This window comes from Somniosus microcephalus, chromosome 2 (genome assembly GCF_052327205.1).
Source record: "Somniosus microcephalus isolate GS21.2 chromosome 2, FLI_Smic_1.0, whole genome shotgun sequence".
NCBI lineage: Eukaryota > Metazoa > Chordata > Chondrichthyes > Squaliformes > Somniosidae > Somniosus > Somniosus microcephalus.
Genome location: NC_140988.1, coordinates 127906004 through 127927974, shown reverse-complemented (window position 1 = coordinate 127927974; position 21971 = coordinate 127906004). Strand labels below are relative to the sequence as shown.

Here is a 21971-nt window from a genome sequence, read left to right as displayed (position 1 = left end):
GTGATCAATGCCATGGTACAGTCGCAAAAGGGTCTCCTGTATACATTTGGGGGCGATAACTTTCCCATGGTTTCGCCACAGTCCATCTATATGACTTTCTTTACCCCCCTTTGCTCTCCACCCTTGCTTTTCTTCCTCAGGGGTATCTTGGTGCAGCTGATACAAATTAACCTCATCTATGGGGGTGCAGGTGGCCATTGGACATTTGTCACATTGACTTATTTCTTTATAATACAGGGGTATTTCCTCATCCTCCTGTTCTGTGGCGGCCCGTGCCGCTGCATCCGCCCAGGCATTCCCCTGCTGCTCCCTGTATATTATTTTCTGGTGTGCTTCGATTTTAATTACGGAGGCTGCAGTAGGTGCCTCGGTGGCTTCTACTAACGTTCGTACTATTGTTTAATTCTGGATGGTATATCCTCCAGAGGTCATGTAACCCCTTCTGCTCCAGGGTCCCGCGTAATCATGTACTACCCCGAATGCGTATCGAATATCAGTGTAGATGTTCACCCGTTTCCTTGCATATTTTAGTACCTCTGCTAATGCTACTAATTCTGCCACTTGTACGGATAGGTGTCCTGCCAATTTGCCTTTCCGGACTACCGTCCCGTCCCCATCTACTACTGCCCAACCTGTGCGTGCTACTCCATCAGTTACTTTCCTCGACCCGTCTACATATAGGGTTAAATCTACTTGCCCCATCGGTTCTTCCCCAATTCGTCCTACATTTTCATTTTCTTCCGTATCCGCACATCTGTGGTCTTCTCCCTCAGTGACCACCCATTCGGCCGGATTGGCCTTAATGTCCCTGACTATTTTTACGGATTTATCCTTGGGCAGTAATACTGCTTCCCATTTAGCCCTTCTCCCGTCCGAGAGAGTTTTCAGTCTTCCTGTATTTAGCAGTTCTACGATGGTGTGGGGAGTATGTAGTACTACTTCCCCCATCATGGTAATAGGTTCACTGATTCTGATTGCCCATGCTGAATAGTCAAGGGCTTGCAGGCAGTGGCTAAAGCCAGCCGCTACTGGGTCTATTTTAGCAGAATAATATGCTACCGGTCTTTGCTTATCTCCGTGGTCCTGTGTTCCCACCGCTGTATAATGCTCCTCATGGTTGTGGCAATGGACGTGAAAAGGTTTCCTCATATCTGGCAATCCCAGTGTGGGTGCCGATGTGAGGGCTTGTTTTAACTGGACCAAAGCTTCTTCGCACTGTGGGGTCCATTCGCCTTCCCCTAATTGTGTCCTGGAAGGTCTCCCCCCTTTTGTCAGATCTTGTATTGGAGCTGCTATTCGTGAATAGCTCATAATAAAGTTACGGCAGTAGTTGAATAGTCTCAAAACTTGTCGAACTTCTTTAACACGCTGTGGACGGGGTAAATTTAAGATAGTCAATTTCCTATCTTCTGGTAGGCGTTTAGTGCCTTGTGCCAGTACATAGCCTAGGTAATGGACTTCCAATTGTCTCACCTGTGCTTTCCTAGGGTTTATCTTCAACCCTGCGGCTTGGATGATATCTAATACTTGTACTAAGGCCTGTACATGTTCCCTATTTGTTCCCGAGGCTATCAGAATGTCATCTACATACTGAAGGACTACGCTTCCACTAGCACTTAAGTCCAGCGGGGCCAAAACTCCTGCCATTACTTGGTGAAAAATATTTGGGCTGTTGTGAAATCCCTGTGGAACCCGAGTCCAGGTGTACTGCTTGCCCTGTACTGTAAAAGCAAATTTATCCTGTGATTCTGGGGCTAGTGGTATTGACCAGAAACCATTAGCGATGTCTAAGACGGTAAAAATTCTTAGTTTACTATTTAATCCGTTTAGAATGGTAGCTGGACTGGCTACTATTGGGTGCAGTTTGGGTGTAACTGCATTCAACGCAGTGTAATCTATAGTTAGCCTGTAGGAAATATCAGGTTTCTTAACTGGCCACATCGGCGAGTTGGTGGTACTTACTGCTCCTCTGACAATACCCTGCTTTTCTAATTCTGATACTATTGTTTTAACAGCTTCTACTGCTTGTTTTATCGGGTATTGTCGAACAGGGTGGTGTTCTGGTCCAGGCACAACCTCGGGCTATTTGGACTAACTCGCATTCTTGTTTGTGCCTGGCCCACAACGTATATTGCTTGCATATTACTCCCCATCCACCCTGCTTATCCCAATTTATACTCGTGTGTGAGGGCTCCCACGTACACTCCCATTGCTCCGGGTCTTGGTATACCCCGGCTAGGATGATACCTGTGGGTCCATGAAATGACTTCTTTCTTTGTATCTACCAATGCTCCCAACTGTTGCATCAAATTAAGCCCCAATATAGTTCCCGTAGTTCCTGCATTTCCCCGTGTAGTCACCCAATCGGGACCGTCATGTCCCTCACTTCTAATATGGTGGTCTCACTGCGGTGAGCTTTTACCACTCCTCCCCCTTACCCTTGCATTGTTAGTTCCCATTTAGTTGTGGGCAATGGGATGTCGGTGACGGAAACACTCGCTCCGGTGTCTATCAACATATTGCAGTGCTGGCCCCCTAACACTGCTTTAATATACATCCGAGAGTCTGTTCCTATATCACCATTTGCCACGGGGACCGGCCTGTGTCATTGATCCCGTAGTAGGTGCTTAAGGCTATCCCACTCCTTCTCACTTAGCCCTCCCTCATTGGAGACTCCTATTCCCTTCTCACCCTCCCTCGTGTCTCGTCTTGATCTGGATCGTGGTCCGTGGCCCTCCCGTCCTTCTCCCTTAGCCCAACACTGTTCTTGTGTGTGTCCGAGTTTCTGACAATTGTTACACTGGATAGCCTTATGACGGGCCCCCGTTTCCCGGGGCCCTTGCCTTGGTGCCCCACAATTTTTTGATATGTGTCCCTTCTGTCCACAATTGTAACAGTTCCCATCCAGGGGGCTCATTTCGGTATAATCACCTTCTGTTAGAGCGGCGATTTTTGCCTTTTGTTGATTATCTACCCCTACTGCCCACCTCACTAAGGCATCATACGTTTGCATTGTTACTTGTCCTGTTTTTAATACATCCTGATGAGTCTTACTCAGTCCATCCTTAAACATTTGCAGGAAGGCGAGGTTTCCCACCTCCGGATTCTCAATGCCTGCGTGGGCTTGGAACGCTGCCCATTTTTGTTCCCCATAACCATGGGCTGACTCTCCCTTTTCCTGCATGACCCCATAGACTAATGCCCAATTAACAGGGGCATCACCAAGTTGTCGGTCCACCTCTGCCTTAAACCCGTTAAATCCCGTTTCTCTATCCGCGGTGGTGGGGTTTATGGCCTCGCACCACCCTCTATTGGACCACTGGTCCGCCAAACCAGCCCAGTCACTGGCCCGCATTTTTGCACGTACCAGGCTTGCCACGTCCTTATTGTGGAACTCGTAACAACTGCGGAGTTCCCTCATCTTCTGCCAGAACGCGGTGTTACTCTGACGGGGTCTTAAGTCAAGCAACAAACCTAACAATTGTAACTTGTCGCCGGGGCTGAAAGACACATAGGTAGTCACGGTTCGAGCAGGAACCGCGGCTACTGCCAGATTGGCGTTTGGGTCTGCTGGTTGTGCCTCTTCAAATTCTGTTCTTAGTGGTGCCATTGGTGGAACATAGGGGGGTGGCGCTGATGAATCATAATCATAATCATAATCAACTTTATTGTCATTGTTAGTGCACAAGTGCAGTACAACGAAATGTAGGCTTGCGGCTCCCGAGAGTGTACATTTAGATTAAGACATTTAAACATTCAATATACATTTGGCTTGTAATACATTAACATAAACATAACCATAATAAAGTGCATTGGCAGATGTGCAGGCTTTAGAGTTTATTTGTGGAGTTCAGTAGGATGACAGCCCTGGGAAAGAAGCTGTTCCTAAATCTGTTGGGTCAAGCGCTTTCTCTTGGTTTGTTTCTGGTTGTTCTAATACGGGTAGATCAGGGTATAAGGGGGTTGTAGATCTTAGACCTTCATTAGTTAAAGGTGCTTACCATGCAGATTTTTCCCTAATTCTATCTTTCAGACGACAATTGAAAGCCAATAGGATCATTGTCGCGGTCCTTTTTTGTGTTTTTTTTTATCCTGCGCTTGCCACCACCTAAACTGTCGACCGGAATCATCTTTTGGATCCCAGCCCACTTTCCTCATTCCTGGGATTTCCTTTTTGTATTCTTCATACAGATATCTTTCTAAACTTCCTTCCGGACCATAATCGTCACCGGCCTCAGTGAGGGTTTCCTTGCCTCGCTTATTTTTAGGCATCGTGTTTTATCGGTTCCTTATCTTATACTTTATTCTGTACACACTCACTCGTCACGTGATCACGATCCTGTGGTGTTTGTAGTTCCCCACGCCTACTTGATCCTGGCCGTCACGTGGGACTACGTCCTCTTAATTCAGGCTCAGGCTAGGTGTTTGAGATAGACAACCACCCTTGTCCGTGTCGATCACTCCGTGACTCTCAAGGATTCAATATTATACTTTATCGGAATAACGACACAAACTTATACTCTAAACAGACAAACACTTAGGGCTAGATTTTCGTGGAGCCGTCAGGCGGGGTTTCAGGCATGTGGGGGGGGGGGGGAATCCCGAATTTGGGGGTCCCGACACCATCCCGCCCAAAACCCTGCCCCACGTAAGTTTCAGGGGCGGCTGGGACCTGCCGAAACCAGGCGGGAAGGGATTCGTGCCAATTAACTGCCTGCTAACAGGTAGTTAACAGGCAGTTTTTAGCCTAATCCCTATTTTGAGGGGTGTCGTGTGGGTTTCCCGACGGCTCCAAACCACGCCAGGTTAGAGCAGGCGGGCCGTCGGGTTGAAGGAGTTGGAGGGGTCACGATGTCGGTGCTCAGGTGAGTGATGGGTGCATGAGTGCAAAAGTAAGTGTTTGGTGTGTCTAAAGTGTGTAAAGAACTTTTTCTTACCTGTACTTACCTTCACAGTCTTTCTTCCTGTAGCCATCGGGAGCCCATCACTCACCCGGAACTGAAAGCTGAACGGTTGCGATCTGTCAAAAGTGACAGCCTTCAGCTTTGAGTGCTGGTAAGAGTTCTAACTGAGTCTGTGCAGAATGACTCATGGTAGAACTCAGACTGTCAGTGTTTTACAGCTTCAAACAGCTGTGAAACACTGATATTTCATCTGTCAAAAATTCTTGACGGATGAAATTGCAGTCTGTGACGTCACCTGTTGCCAGGTGGCCCTTAATTGGCCTGCTGAGCCAGCTGGGCGGGCTTCAACAAGGTCAATCAAGGGAAAATCGCGCGGATTGGCCGGATGTCGAAGTAGGCGGGTCAAAAACCCGAAAGGGGAAGTCTCGCCTTCTTCCCGACAGGTTCGGGAAAATCTACCCCTTATACTCTAAACAGACAAACACTTATACTCTAAACACCTTTTAACTTGAATCCCACCGGATCGTCACCCGGTATTTTGTATTTTGGGTTTCTAAATCGTGGGGGTCCCCTATCCCCAGAGAGACACCCTTTAAGCTCTCTCCCCCGGCCCTCCCCTGACCGTCGGCGACACTTAACTAGCGCTTTCCCCCTGGGTTTCTAAACCCTTTAGCGCTTTTTCCCTCCCGAGAGTTTCTAAACTCCTTGGGTCTGTTTGTTCCCGCTTAGTACGTCAAGCGCGGCTTTATACCCTAAAACGCGTCCTATTGGTCCACACCTAAAGCCTGTTGTTCCTTCACTCGCTGTTCTTTATACCACCGCTACCCCGACCTGCCTCGCGGACTTCCACGTTAAGGGTGAATATTGCTACTCACCCCTCCGTGTATGTCGTTGTGGAAGATCGATCAGCAGTCCGGCGGTATTCCACTTCTGACACCAAATTGTAAGCGAGGAAAAATCTGGAAGGTAAAACAGAACTAACAGACTCGGGTGTTACCCAGACCAATAGTTTTATTATGTGTGCACACGGGAGAACCAACTCAGCTACCCTTAGCTGGAGACGTTGTTCTCAAAAGAAAATGTGAAAATACAGCATAGTTATACATTTTATTAGACAACGCCCACTTATTACTAATGAGGGTGTGTACATGAGAATATTGATATTTCATTGGTTTGCATGGTTAATCAATCAACTATTAGGCCTGCCATTTAAACTCCAGTAACCTCTGGATACGTCAGTAAGAGCTTATGGACTGTGGGGGGCTTCATTCTACCTTCTGCTAACTTAATTATGTAGCCAGGTGACCAGCCTTCAAGGCCTTATCTGCAGAGACTGCGTCAATGTGCCTTTGTACTTTTATCTCTTCCAGGAGCAGGCCCCCCCCCCCCTTCTCAGCATTTACTCAGTGTAATTATAAGTAGATTGTAATTATAAGTAGATTGTAATTATGTCCTTGGTCAGCTAAACTCATTGGGGGAGAAATTCAGTTGGTTGCGCCACCCGTTAGCGCCTTAAGAGGGCGATAAGTGGGGCGCGAGCCAGCTAGCGCCCGGGCGCGGCGATACCTGCGCCTCTCGCGAAATTGAGCGGACATTTAGCGGCGGCACTAAACCGCAACGCCCGCTCAGCTGCACACGCAGATCCTGACGTCATTTCAGAGTGCAACGCCCTTGGGGCGCCCCGGACCGGAAATTCAGTGGCGTCCCCCTCCTTTCCGCCTGTCGCTCCCAACGACTGGTTGACTGGAACGGTTCCCAGTCGCTGTGGGGCTGGGGGGGGCGCTATTTAAAGGGGGCTCTTCCTGGCTTCTTTGTGGTAGCTATTTTTGGACCACGCCTTCTGAGAGAGAGAGAGATTTGCAGAGACAAAGGGAGAGAGATTTCTGCATTGAGTCAGCGCTCGCTGAGGTACTTTTGGCTTCTGACCAGAACTTTGTAGTTGCTTTGCTTTTTCACCGGCATAACTTTGAGTGGCCACATACTATGGGGGCTGCAATGGGTGGGAACGTTGGGCTTCTCCATTACATTGAGAGGGCACAGAGATGCAGAGAGAGAGTGCCAATCATGGCCAGACGGAGGAGGGCCAACAGGCGTCGGCACGAGACCTTATGCTCCCAGGGTTTTCCGCCAACAGTTCTCATACATCAATATGTCTGAGGAGCGAGCAGTGTTTTCGGAGGCTGCGATTCAGCAAGGAGGTGGTCACTGAGCTCTGCCACCTGCTTCAGCCAGATCTGCAGCCTCTGTCGGTGGCAGTGAAGGTAACAGTGGCTCTCAACTTCCATGCCACCGGCTCCTTTCAATCCACTACTGGAGACATTGCCAATCTCTCCCAGTTCGCGGTGCATTGCTGCATCCGTCAAGTCACGAATGCCCTCTTTAAAAGGAGACGACAGTACATCTCCTTCCCCATGACCCCGGACAAGCAGCAAGAGCGCGCAATGGGCTTTGCAAGAATAGCGGGCTTCCCCATGGTCCAGGGTGCCATTGACTGCACGCATGTGGCTTTGCGGGTGCCGCAAGAGAATGCCGAGGATTTCCGCAACCGAAAGGGGTTCCATTCGTTGAACGTCCAGTTGGTCTGTGACCACAGACAGCTGATAGTCGCTGTCAATGCCCACTTTCCAGGCAGCAGCCACGGCTGCTTCATCCTGTGCCAGACTTCTGTGGCAGACCTTTTCGAGGCCCCGGCTCACCCAGGAGGCTGGCTTCTCGGGGACAAGGGCTATCCTCTGTGCACCTGGCTGATGACCCCGCTCCGTTCGCCCAGCACCCCTGCTGAAGAACAATACAATGAGAGCCATCAAGCTACCAGGAACATCGTTGAGCACAGAATCGGCGTGCTCAAGCAACGGTTCCGCTGTCTGGACCATTCCGGAGGAGCCCTTCAGTACTCACCTGAGCGAGTCTCCCACTTCGTTGTTGTGTGCTGCATGCTGCATAACCTGGCAATCCTCAGGACTCAGCTAATGCCACCAGACATTGGAGCACCAGCAGAGGAGGAGGAGGAGGAGGAGCAGCAGCACCAAGACGGGAGGGAGGCACAAAGTGCAAGGGCCGTCCGTCAGCGGCTTATAGCAAGTCGCTTCTAGGCCCCCTCTGAGGGAATGGCTTCTGCCATTCAAAGAACATGAATGGAACCATGCCGCAACCCCTAAGCCGGCCAAGGCAACAATTAGTTCAAAGAGTAAACATGCACATTCTGAATAAAGACACTTCTTTATTTAACAAACTGTGTGCCCTTCCCACATGACAAAGTAATAGAGAGAAACTCAAAAAAAAGCAGTCAGTCACATAACTGGCTCTCACAACCTGGAGACAATGAACAAAACAGTAACCAAAAAATGACCACGATCCTCGGCCTTCAATAAAGCAATTAACAACATTTTGCCACACCTCCTACTTTTTGCCCTTCGAGGGTGATCTGCTTCGCTTGCGAGATTCGCCCCTTCCCACCCTGCAGCTCCTCCGCGATGGGACCCCAGTGGCTGCAGCAAGGCTGGGGGAAGGCTGCTGAGTGTCAGAAACTGAGACTGCAGATGCCCTTGAGGTACGGCCTGGACCAGCTCTGGGCCTGGAGGGCACGGCTGCTGACTGCTCCAACTCTGCATGGGCGGCACCAGTCTGTGCTACAGGTGGTGACAGCTGCAGTGGAGAAGTGACAGTACTGGCAGCAAGAATGCTGTCATCCTGAGAGAGGACAGCAACTCCCTGTTCGGCCGACACACTGGCACTCCCACGGGGCAGCACTGCAGCACGTGGAGCAATCTGCTGAAGTACAGATTGCTGGCCTGCTGCGGCGCAGTGAGGCCCCTGGCGAATCCTGCCCGATCCAGCAAGGGTGGCAGCAGTCAGTGCTCATGTGGCCTCAATCTGCGTCTGTATGAGACCAGCCACTGACTGCATTGCAGCACTAAGCAATTGCCTGGCAGCCGCCTGTGCTGCGCCGATGTCCTGGACAATCCTTGCCTGTGCTGCGCCGAAGTCCTGCAGACTCCTTGCTTGTGCTGCGCCGAAGTCCTGGAGACTCCTTGCCTGTGCTGCGCCGAAGTCCTGGACACTCCTTGCCAGTGACTCAATGGAATCTGGCATCCTTGCCACTGCAGCCATGAACTCAGTGTGCCTGTGCTCCGCCTGGGCGCTCATTTCAGCGAGGAGCCGCACCTCTTCTGCGCTCACTGTAGCAGGACTCAAGGCCAGACTCTCCCTCCGGGGAGAAGGCCGCCGAGCTTCCCTAACCCCCTCGCGTTGCTGCAGCCTGCTGGGCCCCGGAGCTTCACCCTCCTCAGACCATTCCCCCCTGCTCCCCTCCAGGGAAGACGTGTCCCCATTATGGTCATGGGCTGCCTCGGCTGAGGGTGGCACTGATGGTCCGGCTTCCTCCTCGTCGTCGCCTTCAGAATCACTCACAGTGGCAGCTTGAGGGCCCGCCTCCTCACCTGGCGAATTAGCATCTGAAAGCAGGGAGGTACAAGAGTGGCTTTAGCGTGAGGACAGGGTGGCAGTAAGGGAGGCATGAGTGCTGCAATGTACTGATTTGGCTCGAAAGTGGCAAAGGATGCTGGTGTGAGAAACAAGTGGAAGGAAAGAGGTCAAGAAGGTGATGACCTTACCATTGCTGTCCAGAACGGGGTCGGCATCTCCAGTGGCGATGGGGCCAATCATCCGGCCTGCCATAATCCGTTGGACTCGCTGCTCCAGATCGGTGAGGGCCTGAAGGTGAGGCCGGCCTCCCCCGGTCCATTGCTGCTGCCTCCTGTTATGCGCCAGCTTGCCCTGCAAGAGAAAGGATGGGCTCTTGAGTACAGTGTGCAGCCCTGATCTTGGCTGCAATGCCTCCCATGGTGGAATAGCCCTTAGTGTGTAAAGTGCTGAATGTGCGTGTGAGTTTCCTGAAAGGGCCATAGGTGTTGGATGAGGGCTGGGCATTGGGGCTTTCAGGACCCTGGCCATAAAGTGAGGTCGACATGCAGGGATGAAGAGGATTCTGAAAAGGGCACTCACCCTGACGACCCGAGTGAGGTCATTGAACTTCTTCCTGCATTGCACAGGGGTCCTAGGCACCATGCTGCTGGAGGTCACTCTGTGAGCCACCTCCCTCCAAGCTTTTCGATAGTCGCTGGGCAGCGGCCTCCTGCCACTGTCCGGGTACAGGAGAGATCGCCTGCGCTCCACCGCGCCAACCAGAACCTCCAAGGCCCCCTCGCTGAACCGCTGCGCTCGCTCCCTGGCCCTCTCCATGGTCCTTGGCTTAAGTATGTGGCAACAGGTCTGTCCAGGCCGAGATTCAGGGCTCCAATGCGCAGGGTGTGGCTGCAATTCAAGATCGACCCTCCCCCTGACCGGCGCCAGCGTGTCTGTGTGCAATCGCTAACTGGCTGCGCCCGCCCTCGGAGGTAGCGCCTCACTCCTCCAGCTTAGCGCCTTAAGACAGTCGTGCAGCGCCTGTTTTAGCGCTCCAAGCACCTCCTGGGGCGAAGGAGGCCAATTTATCAGTAGGTGGCGATAATTTGCGCCAGGCCGATACTTACGTCCCAAACGGGGCGATACCGAATTTCTCCCCCATTTAGTCTAATAGGGTTAACACAGCCAAGTGTCCCACAGTGCTTTGCCTGACAAGACTGAATGGTACCTTTCAGACATATTATACCGGTTAAATATTGAGGCCTACCCCATTATATCCCCTAAACCAAATTTTATCCTAACAGCTTGTTAGGCCACTTCAGTGGGTCTGGATTCACATATAGTGAACCAGATGGGTTTTTACAACATGGTTTACAACTAGCTTTTTTTCCAAATTTATTTAATTTAACTGGGATTTGAACTTGCATCTCTGGATCATTAGTCCAGGTCTCTGGATTACTAGTCTAGTAACATAACCATTCTGCTACCGTACCCCCTTTCTGAGAGGAGAGGACACAAATGAAAGCAGAAACATAGTAAGAAGGGATGTTTCTCCTTCATTTGAGAAAGTATTTATATCTGGGGAAAATTGGACAAGCTGATTTTTCAGATTCTGTGAAAAGCTTATAATTTATGCTTCCATATTGAGAAAGTAGTTCCTTGATTTCCATTCCATTCCATTCATGTTAAATAAATGCACATGTGAGTCTTAAAGCTTTGAGTGTGTAGCAAGGAAGTAGCATGATTGAGAGATTCTGATGGCCTCAAAAGTTCCACAGGTGAAGCTTGAGAAGTTTATAAAGTAATGAGAATTCTAAGATAGTGTTGCAACCAAATTTCAACTATGATGAGCATAAGCTGCAGTTATTAACATTTGAACCTTTGTAATATGCACTCCTTAGTGCAGATGAAAATGCTCTGTAATTTTCACTATACAAAGAATTATGAGGTTGGACAATTCTAAAAGTTAATAGGAGACATCAGCAATCTTTCACAAATATATATCCTGATTTGACAAGACCCAGCAATGATTACAAAACATTTTAGCCTCTTGTAGACACTACTTAAACTAACACAATCACTTCTTGATGACAAATTCTGCTGATCTGTTTATTTACTAGATCAGGACATGTTCTCCAGTCTTGTTGACAAATTAGTGATTAAACTGTCCTCTGATAACGCATTGAAATAGCTAGTGAACTAGATGTTAGAAATCAAAATCTCTTCATTGTCTGAGTTAGCAATACGCAACACAGTCATGCATATTGCCACAATATAAGTAATTTTGAAATATTAAACTGGCCTTTCATTGCAGGTTTGGATGTGAAAAGTTGATCCTTGTTGGAGACCCCAAGCAATTGCCGCCTACTATACAAGGCTCCGAAAGTGCTCATGACGCTGGCCTAGAGCAGACTCTCTTTGACAGAATGTGCCTGATGGTACTGCAGTTACTTTATCGTTAATGACATATTTAAGGGAAATAACTGTGAACTGTGGCTATCCACAAGTTAAAGGAGCAGTGTAGCATATTTCAACCTGAAACTTTTTAACCTTAATGAACCCACTTCAGAGTGGTGCATGTATGAAAAAAATATACACAGGAAACTCGATTTACCGGCACCAAAATAACCGGAAATCTCTGTTAACCGGCAAAATTCAGGAGTAGGTTCAGGTAAGTTTTACTTCATATTAGTGGCCGTTCCTGGATCCTGCTAAGCAACAGGGACGCCTGGATCTTGTGGCCGGGGTTCCTGCACCTGTTGCTAAGCAACATGGAAGCCTGGACCTGTTGCTGTGTACGGGGCTCTCGTACCTTTTACTGTACCTCTCTGTAATCCGGACTTTTTGATAAACTGGCACCACGCCGGTCCCGTCAGTGCCGGATAAAAAAGAGTTTCCTGTAATTAATTTATATCAAAATACACACTCTGCCAATCTCTGCTACCTCTGTCATGCCACTGGATCAGGTAGTTATAGATATCATAGTGAGTCCGAAAACAATAACAGAAAATGCTGGGAACACATAGCGGGTCAGTCAGCAAGTTTGGAGAGAACAGAAAAGTACATCAACCACAACTGTATTTGTATAGCGCCTTTAATGTAGTAAAATGTCCCAAGGCGCTTCACAGGAGTGTTATAAGACAAAAAAATTGACACTGAGCCACTTAAGGAGAAATTAGAGCAGATGACAAAAACCTTGGTCAGAGGTAGGTTTTAAGGAGCGTCTTAAAAGGATGAAAGAAAGGCGGAGAGGTTTAGGGAGGGAATTCCAGAGCTTTGGGTCTAGGCAACAGAAGACACGGCCACCAATGGTTGAGTGATTATAATCAGGGATGCTCAAGAGGGCAGAATTAGAGAAGTGCAGATATCTTGTTGGGGTGGGGGTTTTGAGGGACTGGAGGAGGTTACAGAGATAGGGAGGGGTGAGGCCATGGATGGATTTGAAAACAAGGATGAGAATTTTGAAATCGAGGTGTTGCTTAACCGGGAGCCAATGTCGGTCAGCGAGCACAGGGGTGAAGGGTAAACGGGACTTGGTGCGAGTTAGGACACGGGCAGTCGAATTTTGTAGGGTAGAACGTGGGAGGCCAGCCAGGAGTGTGTTGGAATCGTCAAGTCTAGAGGTAACAAAGGCATGGATGAGGGTTTCAGAAGCGGATGAGCTGAGGCAAGGGCAGAGACGGGCGATGTTACGGAAGTGGAAATAGGCGGTCTTAGTTATGATGCGGATATGTGATCAAAAGCTCATTTCAGGGTCAAATATGATACCAAGGTTACGAACCGTGTGGTTCAGCCTCAGACAGATGTTAAGGAGAGGGATGGAGTCTGTGGCTAGGGAACGGAGATTGTGGTGGGGACTGAAAACAATGGTTTCGGTCTTCCAAATATTTAATTGGAGAAAATTTCTGCTCATCCAGAATTGTATGTTGGACAAGCAGTCTGACAATTTAGAGACCGTGGAGGAGTCGAGAGAAGAGGTTAGTGAGATAGAGTTGGGTGCTGTCAGCGTACATGTGGAAACTGACCCTGTGTTTTCAGATGATGTCACCAAGGGGCAACATGTAGATGAAAAATAGGAGGGGGCCAAGGATAGATCCTCGGGGGACACCAGAGGTAACGATGCGGGAGCAGGAAGAGAAGCCATTGCAGGTGATTCTCTGGCCATTAACCATGTCAGCTAACATGGGAGCCAGAAAAGGAAGTTGGGTGGTCAGCGGTTTAGTGGGAATAGGATTGAGGGAGCAGGAAGTGGGTCTCGTGGACAAGATGAGCGCAGAGAGGTCATGGCGGGAGATCAGAGAGAAACTGGAGAAAGATGTGAGTTCAGGGCTAGGGCAGGTGGAACCTTAGAGGAAGTTTGGCCTGGTGGGCTAGGGGAAGGAAGGGAAGTGGCAGAGGCAGCTGAACGGATGGTCTCAATCTTAGATAAAGAAGTGCATAAGCTCCTCACACTTGTTGTCGGAGTACATTTTTAGGATGTTATGAGAAGGGTCTGCACCCAAAATGTTTAATTTTCTGTTCTCTTCATAGATGCTGACTGACCTGCTGTGTATTTCCAACACTTCCTCTTTTTATTTCAGATTTCCAGCATCTGTAGTGTTTTGCTTTTTACATAATAGCGAGCTTGTTGTGTTTGCCACTGTGCCCTTGTGCAGTAAAATCACACTCCAACAGGCCAGAACTGTGCAGCTGTAGTTTCCACCCACAGTGAACATGATGCTACTGGCAAGGTAGCAGGGGGTACTGTTTCATATTCAATCAGCATGTTATATATAAATATTGATTGAGGATTTTTGGTAATTGAATCACACAATTAGGATCACCATCATATTAGGTCATTCAGCTTCTTTAAGTAGCAGTTGTGCAAACTGATGTTTACAAAGACCCCCCTATATATAATCTAAATAAAGGCCATGCAAGGCATAGGTCTGCTTTTTAATTTAAAAAACCTATGGTGTAGGGAACCACATAACCAACCTGATACCATCAAATCCTATGTATTGGTCATATCTGTGAATGTTTGGGTTTTTTTCCCACTTGAATCCACAGCTCATGAAAACCTACATGAGGTGCAGTTCATACCCTGGATTTTACAGTATTCCTAGTTTGCTGATCTGCATGTTCTGATAACTATATTTCAATGAGAAAATTGTCCACTTAATCAGGTTTACAGTTATGAATGATTAGTAAAATAACTGTTGCAGGAAGTTGTATATTCTTTGCACCTAATGTATTAAATGATGCGAGCCAATTGTACCAGTTATGAGTACAGTTATGAGTCCTACAGTTACCCATACCATCTGTGCTAACTGTCCCAAGTGTCTTTGCAATCCCAATTATGTTTTCTGTGCAATCTGCACTAACTCCCGACTGAGTTCACACAGTTTTATTGGTGTAGTCTGCCGTCTGTGCCAACTGTCTCAGCTGTGGAATCTGCACAGCAACACCAGCTGCACCCAACATTGTATTTGTAATGTGTGCTAGTTGTGCCAAGTGCACATGAAGCACAAAAGGAATATGTGAACTCTGTTTAGAAGGTGGACAGGTTCAACATTAATGATGTCCATGCTTTGCCTTACTTCATTTGGTAAGTGCTTCTTTCTAGTTCATTAAAAAAAAGCAGATTAGCTCTTTGTTAGCATTCACACGTCTGAACATAAAACTGTATTATTCACAGTATTGGTCACACAGAAATGTTTTACTATTCTTTGAAAGCAACTATGAACCATCCATGTGAGTACATTTTGTTTGTGTTAATATAATCTTTCTGGATTTTTTTCTCTCCCTGTCCCCCAGGGCCATAATCCCATTATGCTTAGGACTCAGTACAGATGCCATCCTACTATAAGTGCTATAACCAATGAACTCTTCTATGATGGAAATCTTATAGACGGACTTTCTGCTTCGAATCTAAATCCTCTATTAGACTGGTTGCCTACTCTTTGCTTTTACAATGTTAAAGGACGTGAGCAGGTAAATATTCCGCAGAGGGTGCATCAAATTTAATGTTTTTACACAGATTTTAAAAAAAAGCTTTTTTCAGTGGATTATACTGAGGAACTAAAAATAGAGGTCATTTTTCCACTCTAATAACCATGGACACTGCTACTACCAGTGGAGACTGTGATAGTTCTGTTCGGAGCTGTTACAGTAACAAGTTAATACTAGGCCTTCCCTTCAAGACACTCCAACACTACATCTGTGGCTTTTGCTAAAAATTGTTTCAAATGTTTATTCGCTGCAGGAAATTGTGCTTCCTACATTTTAACCACTGCTGCTTCCTTTATGGAGTGAAAGGGGGAGAAATTCAGTATCGCCCCGTTTGGGGCGTAAGTATCGAGCGGGCGCGAAATTTTGCTTGGAGCGCTAAAACAGGTGCTGCACGACTGTCCTAAGGTGCTAAGCCTGAGAAGCAAGGCGCTACCACCGAGGGCGGGCGCAGCGCAGGGGCGGCCAGTTAGCGATTGCACGCAGACACGCTGGCGCCAGTCAGCTCTTAAAGGGGAGGTTCCATCTTGGATTGCAGCCACACCCAGCGCATCGGAGCCCTGATTCTCGGCCTGGACAGACCTGCTGCCACATTCTTACGCCTAGGACCATATAAAGGGCCAGGGAGCGAGCGCAGCGGTTCAGCGAGGGGGCCTTGCAGGTTCCGGTTGGCATGGTGGAGTGCAGGCGATCTATCCTGTTCCTGGACAGTGGCAGGAGGCCGCTGCCCAACGACTATCGCAGAGCTTGGAGGGAGGTGGCTCACCGAGTGACCTCCAGCAGCATGGTGCCTAGGACCCCTGTGCAATGCAGGAAGAAGTTCAACGACCTCACTCGGGTCGTCCGGGTGAGTACCCTTTTCAGAATCCTCTTCATCCCTGCATGTCGACCTCACTTTATGGCCAAAGGGTCCTGAAAGCCCCAATGCCCAGCCCTCATCCAACAACTATGGGCCTTTCATGAAACTCACACTCACATTCAGCACTTTACACACTGTAAGGGCTATTCCACCATGGGAGGCAGTGCAGCCCAGATCAGGGCTGCACACTGTAAGGGCTATTCCACCATGGGAGGCAGTGCAGCCAAGATCAGGGCTTCACACTGTAAGGGCTATTCCACCATGGGAGGCAGTGCAGCCAAGATCAGGGCTTCACACTGTACTCGGAGCCCGTCCTTTCTCTTGCAGGGCAAGCTGGCCCATAACAGGAGGCAGCAGCAACGGACCGGGGGAGGCCGGCCTCACCTTCAAGCCCTCACCGATCTGGAGCAGCGAGTCCAGCGGATTATGGCAGGCCAGATGATTGGCCCCGTCGCCACTGGAGATGCTGACCCCGTTCTGGACAGCAATGGTAAGGTCATCACCTTTTTGACCTCTCTCCTTCCACTTGTGCCTCACACCAGCATCCTTTGCCACTATCGAATCAATACAGTACATTGCAGCACTCATGACTCCCTCGCTGCCACCCTGTCCTCACGCTAAAGCCACTCTTGTACCTCCCTGCTTTCAGATGCTGATTCGCCAGGTGAGGAGGCGGGCCCTCAAGCTGCCACTGAATGACTCTGAAGGCGACGACGAGGAGGAAGCCGGACCATCAGTGCCACCCTCAGCCGAGGCAGCCCATGGCCATAATGGGGACACGTCTTCCCTGGAGGGGAGCAGGGGGGAATGGTCTGAGGAGGGTGAAGCTCCGGGGCCCAGCGGGCTGCAGCAACGCGGGGGGTGTAGGGAAGCTCGGCGGCCTTCTCCCCGGAGGGAGAGTCTGGCCTCGAGTCCTGCTACAGTGAGCGCAGAAGAGGTGCGGCTCCTCGCTGAAATGAGCACCCAGGCGGAGCACAGGCACACTGAGCTCATGGCTGCAGTGGCAAGGATGCCCGAATCCATTGAGCCACTGGCAAGGAGTGTCCAGGACTTCAGCGCGCCACTGGCAAGGAGTGTCCAGGACTTCGGCGCAGCACAGGCGGCTGCCACGCAAGTGCTTAGTGCTGCAATGCAGTCAGTGGCGGGTCTCATGCAGACGCAGATTGAGGCCACACGAGCACTGACTGCTGTCAGCCTCGCTGGATCGGGCACGAATTGCCGGGGCGCCCTCCATGCCGCAGCAAGCCAGCAGTCTGTGCTTCAGCAGATTGCTCCGCGTGCTGCCGTGTGTCGTCCGACCAGGGAGCTGCTGTCCTCTGTCAGGATGACAGCATTCCTGCTGCCAACACTGTCACTTCTCCACTGCAGCTGCCACCACCTGTAGGACAGACTGCTGCCGCCCATGCAGAGTTGGAGCAGTCAGCAGTCGGACCCTCCAGGCCCAGAGCTGGTCCAGGCCGTCCCTCAAGGGCATCTGCCGACTCAGTTTCTGACACTCAGCAGCCTTCCCTCAGCCTTGCTGCAGCCACTGGGGTCCCATTGCGGAGGAGCTGCAGGGTGGGAAGGGGCGAATCTCGCAAGCGAAGCAGATCACCCTCGAAGGACAAAAAGTAGGAGGTGTGGCAAAATGCTGTTAAATGTTTTATTGAAGGCCAAGGATCGTGGTCATTTTTTGGTTACTGTTTTGTTCATTGTCTCCAGGTTGTGAGAGCCAGTTATGTGACTGACTGCTTTTTTTGGGGTTTCTCTCTATTACTTTGTCATGCGGGAAGGGCACACAGTTTGTTAAATAAAGAAGTGTCTTTATTCAGAGTGTGTATGTTTGCTCTTTGAAGTATTTGTTGCCTTGACCGGCTTAGGGGTTGCGGCACAGTTCCATTCATGTTCTATGAATGGCAGAAGCCATTCCCTCAGAGGGGGCCTAGAACCGACTTGCTATAAGCTGCTGACGGACGACCCTTGCACTTTGTGCCTCCCTCCCGTCTTGGTGCTCCTCCTCCTCTGCTGGTGCTCCAATGTCTGGTGGCAGTAGCTGAGTCCTGAGGATTGCCAGGTTATGCAGCATGCAGCACACAACAACGAAATGGGAGACTCGCTCAGGTGAGTACTGAAGGGCTCCTCCGGAATGGTCCAGACAGTGGAACCGTTGCTTGAACACGCCGATTGTGTGCTCAATGATGTTCCTGGTCGCTTGATGGCTCTCATTGTATCGTTCTTCAGCAGGGGTGCTGGGCAAACGGAGCGGGGTCATCAGCCAGGTGCACAGAGGATAGCCCTTGTCCCCGAGAAGCCAGCCTCCTGGGTGAGCCGGGGCCTTGAAAAGGTCTGCCACAGAAGTCTGGCGCAGGATGAAGGCATCGTGGCTGCTGCCTGGAAAGCGGGCATTGACAGCGACTATCCGCTGTCTGTGGTCACAGACCAACTGGACGTTCAACGAATGGGACCCCTTCCGGTTGCGGTAATCCTCGGCATTCTCTTGCGGCGCCCGCAAAGCCACGTGCGTGCAGTCAATGGCGCCCTGGACCATGGGGAAGCCCGCTATTCTTGCAAATCCCATTGCGCGCTCTTGCTGCTTGTCCGGGGTCATGGGGAAGGAAATGTACTGACGTCTCCTTTTAAAGAGGGCATTCGTGACTTGACAGATGCAGCAATGCACCGCGAACTGGGAGATATTGGCAATGTCCTCAGTAGCGGATTGAAAGGAGCCGGTGGCATAGAAGTAGAGAGCCACTGTGACCTTCACTGCCACCGACAGAGACGTCCTGCTCCTCAGTTGAGGCTGCAGATCTGGCTGAAGCAGGTGGCAGAGCTCAGTGACCACCTCCCTGCTGAATCGCAGCCTCCAAAAACACTGCTCCTCAGACATGTTGAGGTATGAGAACTGTTGGCGGAAAACCCTGGGACGGTAAGGTCTCGTGTGCCGACGCCTCTTGGCCCGCCTCCGTCTGGCCATGATTGGCACTCTCTCTCGGCGTCTCTGCGTCCTCTCAATGTAATGGAGAAGCCCAACGTTCCCACCCATTGCAGCCCCCATAGTATGTGGCCACTCAAGGTTATGCCAGTGAAAAAGCAAACCAACTACAAAGTTCTGGTCAGAAGCCAAAAGTACCTCTGCGAGCGCTGACTCAATGCAGAAATCTCTCTCCCTTTGTCTCTCTGCAAATCTCTCTCTCTCTCTCTCACAGAAGGAGTGGTCCAAAAATGCCTACCACAAAGAAGCCAGGAAGAGCCCCCTTTAAATAGCGCCCCCCCCAGCCCCACAGCGACTGGGAACCGTTCCAGTCAACCAGTTGCTGAGAGCGACAGGCGGAAAGGAGGGGGGCGCCACTGAATTTCCGGTCCGGGGCGCCCCAAGAGTGTTCCACCATGAAATGACATCAGGATCTGCGCGCGCAGCTGAGCGGGCGTTGCGGATTAGCGCCGCCGCTAAATGTCCGCTCAATTTCGCGAGAGGCGCCGGTTTCGCCGCGCCCGGGCGCTAGCCGCCTCACGCCCCACTTATCGCCCTCTTAAGGCGCTAACGGGTGGCGCAACCAACTGAATTTCTCCCCCAAAGTGTTATTTTGCATATGTTTTTACTGTGTTTTGTAAGCCAACCAAAGAGATTCATCAGCACATGCTCTTTATTTATTATCTATTTTTTGTTACAATTGGAAATAAAAGTATTTGGTAAATTCTTTACCAAGCAGAGTTTGGCCAAATGGATAGGAGAAAGTATTTCTTAGTTCTGATCTGTTTGAATTTATCAAGTAAGGTAAAGACCCTGTTATATCCTAGAGCTATCTTTCTCTCAACACTAACTGCAAGGGAGCCAAGTAGAATAATTTTTTTCCGAAGCATTGTGCTTTGACCTAAAGGCTGAAGCTATTGAGCACTGCTGGGCTTTATTGCTCCAGGTTAGCCAAACAAAACTGAGTTATGAAGTTATTTATCTTTGTTGTTGTCATACATTGGTAAAATTTACTGCAAAGCAGTGCAGGGTAAATGAATGAGGATAAATTAGTTAAAGGTAGTTAACCTTTCACATCATAGTTCCCTTTTCTCCAACCAAGATTACTGGGTGCTTCATCAGTTTCTGTGTATGCAGTTACTTTGGCCGGAATTTTCCGGGGGGCCAGCGGGCGGGATGGTGGCGGGTTGGGTGGGAAATTTGATAGTTTTGACAGCGGGCCAGGAGCTCTGAGCAGACCCAACAGGCAGCGGCGGCTGACTCAATTCAGGTAATTAGTGGCTTGTTTAGAGCCACTTAAGAATGATTTTCAGCTTACCTTTTGCATTTGACAGCTCGTACATGTTGGTTGTGGACCACTTCTGTCAAGCTGAAGCAGGAGTTCAGTGGCCATTGAATCAGCTGATGAATTGACAGCTTCCAATGTAAAGTAAAAGCTCCCACCTTAGAGATATCTTCCCTCAGCCACAAGCTATTCCGCACTCCATTTCCACAATAGATTCAGCATGCTGCAAGGCTTTACATAAGTCTCCATCCAGTCTGACCTCATTACCTCTCTCACCATTGACAGATCGCTTCAGTCATCTCTACTTCACCTGCCATCTATTCCATCAGCATGGGTGTCCTTTATACTCTCTCACCTTGGTCCTCAGAATCTTACCACGATCAGCCCTAACACCAGCAGTACCAACAACAACACCAACCTTCTTTGCAATCAACTGATGCTGCACAGGACAGAGGGCATCAGCACCCAACCACATTGCTGCCCGGGAGGGCAGGGATGGCCTCACCAAGGCCAGATTTACTTCACTTGCCACTGTACACCCTGGCTGCCGCATGATGCGCCAGGTTGGTACCACCCCACACCAACACCATAAAGCATCCCTACAATGCCCAAGCCATTCCTTTCACACTCATCACCATTGCGGGGGGTACCATTATGTCTCACCATTCACTGCAACTCACTAAACCACTTCCAAAGGTGCACAAAAATCTGTCCAAGAACGCAAAGCGTTGAAAATAAAGGTTTCAGTGTTTGACACCACATTAACAGAAACTTTACATAATAAACACTGCATAAAACACCCAAGTACATAGGAATAAGGGTAGGCCATTCAACCCCTCGAGCCTGTTCCGCCATTTCGATGAGATCATGGCTGATCTGTGATCTAACTCCATATACCTGCCTTTGGCCCATATCCCTTAATACCTATGGTTAACAAAAAGCTATCAATCTCCGATCTAAAATGAACAATTGATCTAGCACCAATTGCCGTTTGCGGAAGAGAGTTCCAAACTTTTACCACCCTTTATGTGGTCTCCTAGCCCTAGAATCCCCAACCAGCGGAAATAGTTTCTCTCTATCTACCCTATCTGTTCCCCTTAATATCCTGAAAACTTCGATCAGATCACCCCTTAACTTTCTAAATTCTAGGGAATACAACCCTAATTTGTGTAATCTCTCGTAACAACCCTTGAATTAGGCATTCTGCCTACCCTTGTGTGTTGTTAGTTGGTATGATTGCACTAGGATGAGGGAAAGTGTGAGAGGTGGCTAGTGAGATGGGGATGTGATAATATAGATAGAGGGATGGATGGAGGTCCAAGGTAAGTTGGGATGTGCAGGAGTAGGGTAGGGAAGGCAGAGTGACAGGGATGTGATGAGAGGCACAGCAGGATGAGGTGGAGTGTGGCTTTGTACTAACGTTTCCTGATCTAATGAGATAATTGAAATGTTTGCGGCACTGCACCCAGGTCCTCCTGACCACATCCCTACTTGTGCCCTCCTCTGCAATGTGCAACCAGGCTGTGTTGATCTCTTGGGGAGGTCTCTTCCGCCCATAGGAAAGGAAGAGGACTTCCCTGC

The 21971-nt window shown here is 49.5% G+C and overlaps 1 protein-coding gene across 5 annotated transcripts in view; it reads left to right on the top strand.

Annotated features, from left to right (window-relative positions):
• LOC147122945 (5'-3' DNA helicase ZGRF1-like) overlaps positions 1-21971 on the top strand; it is a 153938-nt gene that overhangs the window by 94336 nt on the left and 37631 nt on the right. For all 5 annotated transcript variants that reach the window (XM_085962226.1, XM_085962225.1, XM_085962229.1 and 2 more), the window contains 2 exons: positions 11623-11746; positions 15105-15281. In XM_085962226.1, the coding sequence (XP_085818352.1) occupies positions 11623-11746; positions 15105-15281 (301 nt within the window). The remainder of the gene's footprint in view (positions 1-11622; positions 11747-15104; positions 15282-21971) is intronic.